This window comes from Nansenia antarctica, assembly GCF_963989245.1.
Source record: "Nansenia antarctica genome assembly, chromosome: 8".
Taxonomy (NCBI): Eukaryota; Metazoa; Chordata; class Actinopteri; order Argentiniformes; family Microstomatidae; genus Nansenia; species Nansenia antarctica.
In genome coordinates, this window is record NC_137678.1 from 46381292 (window position 1) to 46388791 (window position 7500).

At 42.4% G+C, this 7500-nt stretch overlaps 1 protein-coding gene and 1 pseudogene across 2 annotated transcripts in view; one reads left to right on the top strand and one right to left on the bottom strand.

Annotated features, from left to right (window-relative positions):
* The window catches only part of LOC308163494 (putative RNA-binding protein 46), a gene marked incomplete at both ends in the record, with an annotated part of 14690 nt that extends 14190 nt beyond the window's left edge, over window positions 1-500 (bottom strand). Inside the window, one exon of the mRNA XM_080537673.1 lies at window positions 368-500. Within this exon, the coding sequence (XP_080393799.1) occupies window positions 368-500 (133 nt within the window). The remainder of the gene's footprint in view (window positions 1-367) is intronic.
* Window positions 1-7500, top strand: part of LOC308163699 (exportin-1-like) — a 240826-nt pseudogene that overhangs the window by 85517 nt on the left and 147809 nt on the right. The window lies entirely within an intron of this gene.

Consider the following 7500-nt stretch of genomic DNA (forward strand, 5'->3'; position numbering starts at 1 on the left):
ACACAGACACAGACACAGACACAGACACACAGACACAGACACAGACACACACACACACACACACTCTCGCACACGCACACACACACACACACACACACAGACACAGACATACACACACACACACACACACTCTCCTCTCGCACACGCACACGCACACACACACACACACAGACACAGACACAGACACACACAGACACACACACACACACACACACACACACACACAGACACACACACAGACACAGACACAGACACACACACACACTCTCACTCTCACTCTCTCTCTCACACACACACACACACACACACACACACACAGACACACACACAGACACACACACACACACACACACACACACACACACACCTGGAGGAGGTCCACCGAACTTCCTCTGTCCGTTCTCCTGGACCATGTCGTAGCCGGTCTTGTCCATCAGGTCCAGCAGCGCGTCGTGGGTCGAGCATCTCTCCGTCATCTCATCACCGCTGTCCCCGTCCATCACTACCTTTACTCCCTAACTACCGACGGGAATGACCGGAGGAATAGTTTTCAGCGGTGTGTTAAACATTCACGTTCATGTCGACGTTTAGATATTAGCTACCTAACTAGCTACTACCGGCTACAGGCATGTCCACACAGTCCACTCACAAAGCGAACGGTTCATGTGGTTAGCTTAGCAATATCTGATTGACCTGCTTATCGACATGGTTTATACTACTAGTCATGTGATTACCGTGTTAAACTACAGTAGGTTAAAACTGTTCTAATAGTTATAACATAAGTAGTTACCGTGTTAAACTACAGTGTATGTGATTACGTACACTAGCTTATAACAGTTATAACATAACTAGCTAGGCAGATGGCTAGGGTTATGTGGTTACCTTGTTAATAACTACAGTAGCTTAATATAACTGTTAATAACTCGTCATTATAACACAACTAGCTAGCTAGGTCGCTAGCGTCATCTCCGGTGCTCCGGCGGGAATATGCGACACGACCTGGCTTTCTGACTAAAACTATCTCTGGATGAACCTCATGAACAGCTATCTACTTACCACAGTTAGGTTAACTCTTATGTGATCTGTTATATATATTAACTCTATATAATACGTACTTTAAAAGACAACAGTTGTCTAATTTGAGCAGAAACTTACGTTGAGCAGAAGACAGACGTCAAACTCACGTCAGTCGCCGAGTGCTCGAGACGTCCTGGACGCGATTCAGCCAATCAGCGTGTGTTTGGAGTCAAAAAGGCGGGACAATTACTTTCAAACAATAATAATAATAATACGGTAATAACCTTTATTTGTCTAGCACTTTTCCTGCAAACGTTGCAGCTATGCAACGTATACAGTTATTCAGTTATGAATAATGACCAACAATCAATCAATAAATATCTATTCACACACAGAAAACCTTGACAAATGCTTTATTTTATTCACATAAATCCATAATTTCATGCCAACATTATACATCTTAAACAGTACGTGGTAATTAATATGCCTATAATGTAGGCTTACACATTGCGTAGTAGCTTAGTTAAGTGAAATAAATTGAAGACATTACATTCTGCAGTGACGCATGACGCAGTGACGCGGTAACGCGAGTGGACGTATGGAAGGCCATGCCCACATAAAACGGCACGTCTCCACACGTTGCCTCTAGGCGTCAATTCCACACGTCGATTTTTCCATATGGACGGAGGAGCAGAGGTGCGGGAGGTTTGAAGAGTTGTTTTGCTTGTTGTTTATTTTGTCCTAAACCATGGGTCCTAAGAAGGCACTGACAACCGAAGAAGGCGATGAAATCAAGAAGTCACTGGATTTCTTGACAGAGGAGATTTCCACTGTCAAACTGCAGCAGAAAGCCATCTTGGACCTGGTGGAGGAGGTGAAGGCTCTCCGCCTCCAGAACGCTGAGAAAGACCAGCGTCTGTCTGGGGCACCTGGAGAACAGAGTGCATGCGGATCTGGAGCAGGACACCAGGATGAACGATGTGATTGTGACTGGGATCCGCATCAAACCCCGGTCATACGCTCGGGCGGTGACCGCTGACAACGGGGGGGAGCCCGGTGAGCAGGATGTCAGCTCCGCGGAGCAACAGGTAGCTGCCTTCCTCCAGTCCAAGGGGATTGTAGTGAACTGCGACAACATCGAGGCATCATGCCACCCTCTGCCCCGGAGAAACGACGGCGACAATCCGGCAATCATCATTATGAGATTCACCAACAGAAAATACAAAACTGCACTGCTAAAACAAGGAAGGAAACTGAAAGGAACAAACGTCTTCATAAACGAACATCTGACAAAACGAAACGGCGACATCGCCAGAAAAGCACGCTACCTGAGAAAACAGGGTAACATTCAAAATACCTGGACCACAAACTGCAAAATCTTCATTAAACTAAACGGAACGCCGGAGCAAGCCAACATATTGGTCATCAGAAGCATCGAGGAACTGGACAATTACTAACGATCATCATAAACCGGACTGTAAGGTAATTCACAACACACAACCATGACACTGCCTGACTTAACTCATTCATCTACATCTGGAGACACTAGTGACATAACTCCAGTGGCGGCTGGCCGATAGAGGGCGCTGGGGCGCCGCCCCCACCTTCACTTCCTCGTTGCGATTTGTAAAAGTTTTTTTTTTAAATAAACATTGTTTATTCACAAAATGCGGCTGATATTCTGTCGGCGCCTATCAGCATTCATTAAAAATCCTCCAATACAATAAACATTTTTATCTCTGTGTGTGTGTGTGTGTGTGTGTGTGTGTGTGTGTGTGTGTAAAACTCACTGTTAAAATACATAGGGAGAGAATGCGGGGCGCCGTGTCAATGCAAGTCTATGCCAGGACGAATACTTTTCGTTTACACGTGAGCTGTAGCAGCGCTCCAATTGGCTGTCTCTATTTCTTGGCCAGGACGCACATTTGTGCGCCCTGGCCAAGAAATCTCCGGTTGTATTGCAGACAATGCATTATGCTGAGGACTCCCGACTTCCGGTTTTCCGGACTTCGGGCTTCCGGAGTATTTTAAATGAACATTCGTAATGTCTGTCTCTGATGTTCATGGTCAATTAAATCAGCCTATTTTGTGCAACTAATAATGTTCCTGCTAATGGGTTAACCAAGCAGCCTTGCACCTAACGTGCAAGCACCTATCTTCGAACTATTCATAGCAATATGCGCGGGGCAAGGCGGCGGTACTCATGTTCTGTCATCAAAGGTAAGAGTTGGTTTTCTTTAACTCAGCTGATGCATTGTTGTGTTTCTGACATGGTCTGGTTGTGTTTCTGACATGGTCTGGTTGTGTTACAGACATGGTCTGGTTGTGATACAGACATGGTCTGGTTGTGTTTCTGACATGGTCTGGTTGTGTTTCTGACATGGTCTGGTTGTGATACATCATTGAATGTGTTGACCTGCTGTGATGTGTTGACCACCATCACTCTCCATCATCCTCCATCATGTGTCTATGAAATAGATAGTTACTGTACTACTGACTGCAGCATTAATCTCTGCTCATTGATGTAGCCATGTCACACAGACACATAGTACACATATTCATCTGCTACCTTTATTAACCTGAGTGTAGCTGTGAGGCCTGTACTAGCCTTGTTGACTAGACTTCCTCCTTGTCTGACACTGGGTATTGGACCGTACCGACGTCCATAGACCGGTCACTCTTCCACCTCAGTGTCTGTAGTTGACAGGGTAACTTCTCCATGGCCCACACGGTCATTTTAAGGGTGAAAGTTGAAATTATACAATGGTTGTAATGCCAGTGCGTGTTTTATGCGCGTGCACGCGAAAAAAAATCGTGCACGCGAAAAAAAATTCGCGCGAAAGAGGACCTCCCCGCCACACTGCTGTGCCCCACCCAAATTTTGGGCCACCAGCCGCCACTGCATAACTCAATGTATTACTGATCATGGGGAACTGGAACTGAGAACATTTCAATACACGGACCATAATTTACTAGACTTGGAAAATGATATAGATCCGGAGAATAATTTCTTCTACAACATCAACGACAACTGCAGCTACTACACAGATGAACAGTACGACCAGACCATTAAAACGGACAGCAAATTATCAATAATCCATTTCAATAGCAGAAGCCTGTATGCCAACTTTAATTACATCAAGGAATATTTAAATAAATTCACAAAACCATTCAAAATAATTGCCATCTCGGAAACATGGATCAATGCTGATAAATGAATGGATTTTGAACTGGATGGGTATGAAGTTAACTGTATAAATAGAAAGAATAAGAGTGGAGGAGGAGTGGCTTTGTATGTGGACAATAACTTGAATTACAAGGTGGTAGAAAGTATGACAACTGTGATTGACAACTTATTAGAATGCATAGCAATTGAAATATGTAAAGAAAAAAAAAGTAATAATTAGCTGTATATATAGAGCACCAGGCTCTAGTGTTGAAGCATTTAACGACTGGATAGAAAAAATGTTTTCAAAAAGTTATCTTCATCTGTGGTGATTTCAACATTGATCTGCTAAATCCAAACAAGCACAAAATGACGGATGAATTTATTAATACAATGCACAGTATGAGTTTATATCCAAAAATCACCAGACCCAGCAGAATCACACCCCATTGTGCCACTTTAATCGATAACATATTCACCAATGACATTGAAAACAATACAGTGAGCGGTCTATTAATCAACGATATTAGTGACCACCTACCAGTTTTTACAGTCTAGGACTGCAATTACAAGAGAAATCAGCCAGATGAAAACCTAAAATACAGACGAGTGAGGACAGAGGAAACCATGAATGCATTAAAGAATGACTTACTAGCACAGCATTGGGAAATTGTATATAAAGAAAATGATACTGACAATGCATATGAATCATTTTTAAGAATATTCACTTCATTATATGAGAAAAACTGTCCATTAAAACAATATAGCAGAAAACAAAAATACACAGACCGACCATGGATCATAAAGGGACTACAAAATGCCTGTAAAAAGAAAAATACACTTTATAGAGAATTCATAAAACAAAGAACTAAAGAGACAGAAAATAAATATAAAAAATATAAAAATAAGTTAACAAATATTATAAGGGTATGTAGGAAGGAATATTATAGCAAAATATTGAATATTAACAAAAACAATATTAATAGGAAGAAGGGCTTTGACAGTTGTTGTTTTCACAGATTATTTGTTTATTTACATTATCTGTTTTCTATTGTTGGTCAATATGTAAATATGTAAATACATTTGATTTAATTAAAAAAAAAAATAATATTAATATTGAAGTCAACTGCAGATTATTAATTATTAATCTCTGATTATTGGAGAAGGGGTAGGATTAAATAAGCTTATGCTTCTTCCTACTCCTTTTCGGAGATGTTAAGTAAATAGTGTTTTTTGTTTTGTATTGTTTTTTCTTGTTTTTGTTTTGTTTTGTTTTTTCTTGTTTTTGTTTTGTCTTTTGTTATAACTATTTCTTTCTACACATGTTCGAAATAAAGCTTTCATTCATTCATTCATTCATTCATTCATTCATTCCAACAGACACCGGGCCACGGCCACAACGCAGGCGAGGTCGCCGGGGAGGCGTACGTGAACGCCTCCGTCGGCGAAACAACAAACCTGCCGTCAATAATCCTCAGCAATGTGCGGTCCCTGCTGCCTAAAATGGACGAGCTACGTGTCAACATGAAGGGCTGCTTTGAATACCGAGAGGCGAATCTCTTAGTTCTGACCGAGGCGTGGCTCCACCAGGGAATCCCAGACTCGCTGATCAACCTGGATGACTACTCGTCCCGCTGCAGCTGGGAAAGGACACGGCGGGGGGCTGTGTGTGTACGTGAGTGACCGGTGGAGCAGCCAATGCACAGTGAGAGACACCGTATGCACTCCAGACGTCGAGCTGCTTTGTCTGTCCCTGAGACCCCACTATCTACCACGGGAGTTCGGTAACATCATCATAACCGCCGTCTATGTACCACCCAGCGGACATGCAGGCAGAGCAGCCGCCCGTGTTGCGGAATGTGCCCATGAACAGCTGCAGCGCACACCGGGAGCGCCGATCTTCTTCCTGGGTGATGTAAACCACTGCAAGTTAGAGACTAGCTACCTGGCTTTGAACAATATGTGAAATGTAATACCCGTAATGACAAGATCCTAGATAAATGCTATGGAAATGTAAAAAATGCATATGTAGCCAAATCAAAACCTCCCCTCTCAAACTCAGATCACAACATTGTACATTTAATCCCTTCGTACAAATCTGTCTTTAAATCAAGCAAACCTGAATGTAAAACGGTCAATGTGTGGTCGCATGATGCTACTGAGACACTTAAGGGTAGCTTTCTGTGCACAGACTGGTCCATATTCCACGCACTAGAGCTGGATGAGGCCACTTTTACCATAACAGACTATATAAGATTCTGTGTTGACAATGTTGTCCCAAAGAAGGAAATAGTAGTTTATCCTAATAACAAACCATATATCACAAAATAAATCAAAGATTGCATAAATAGGAAAAAACAAGCATTCAGAAATAAGGACAGGGCAGGACTGTCAGTGGTCCAGAAAGAACTAAAACAACTGCTTGTTAGTGCAAGGAAAAAACACAGGGACACAATGGAACAAAGTTTTTGACTTCCAACTCTAAAAAACTATGGGACACAATGAAATCAGTGACCAACATGAACCCAACAAAAAGACAGATCATGACCCTAGACGAACAACAAAAAGAAAACGAGCTGAATGACTTCTACCTGAGGTTTGACACACGGAACTCTCAGGAGTGTGACCGTGTGTTGCAGACCCTGCCAGAGACTGATGCCAACTGCTGGTTGGAGGTAAATCCTACCAGCATTCAACGTCACTTTAGCAGGGTGTCTACCAACAGGTCCACAGGTCCAGACGGTCTATCAGCTTCTCTTCTCAAAAACTGTGCAGAAGAACTAACAACAGCATGGTGTCCGCTATTTGAAAAGTCCCTGAATACCGAAGTTCCAGCTCTGTGGAGGAAGTCAATTATAATCCCTGTGCCGAAAAAACCTCGTGCCATGGAGAATAATGACTTCCGACCCATTGCTCTAACTTCCATTGTGATTAAATGTTTTGAACGATATGTACTGTCTCTGCTTAGAAAACACATTGACCCACTGCTAGATGTTTTTCAATTTGCCTATAAACAGAACCGTAGCACGGAGGATGCTATTCTCTATATCACACATTCTGTATCCAAGCACCTCGAGAACAAAAAGGCCTATGCCCGAATTATGTTTGTTGACTTTAGTTCCGCCTTTAATACGGTACAACCCCACGAGGTGGAGGAGGCTCCAAAACAAGAAATAACAAGTGTTATAACAGTTACAACAGTGTTATAACAGTTACAACATTGTTACAACAGAGTTACAACAGTGTTATAACAGTGCCACATGTTCAACTCTCCAAAAACATCAGACGAAAAAAACTCACACACCTGGTTAGCACAG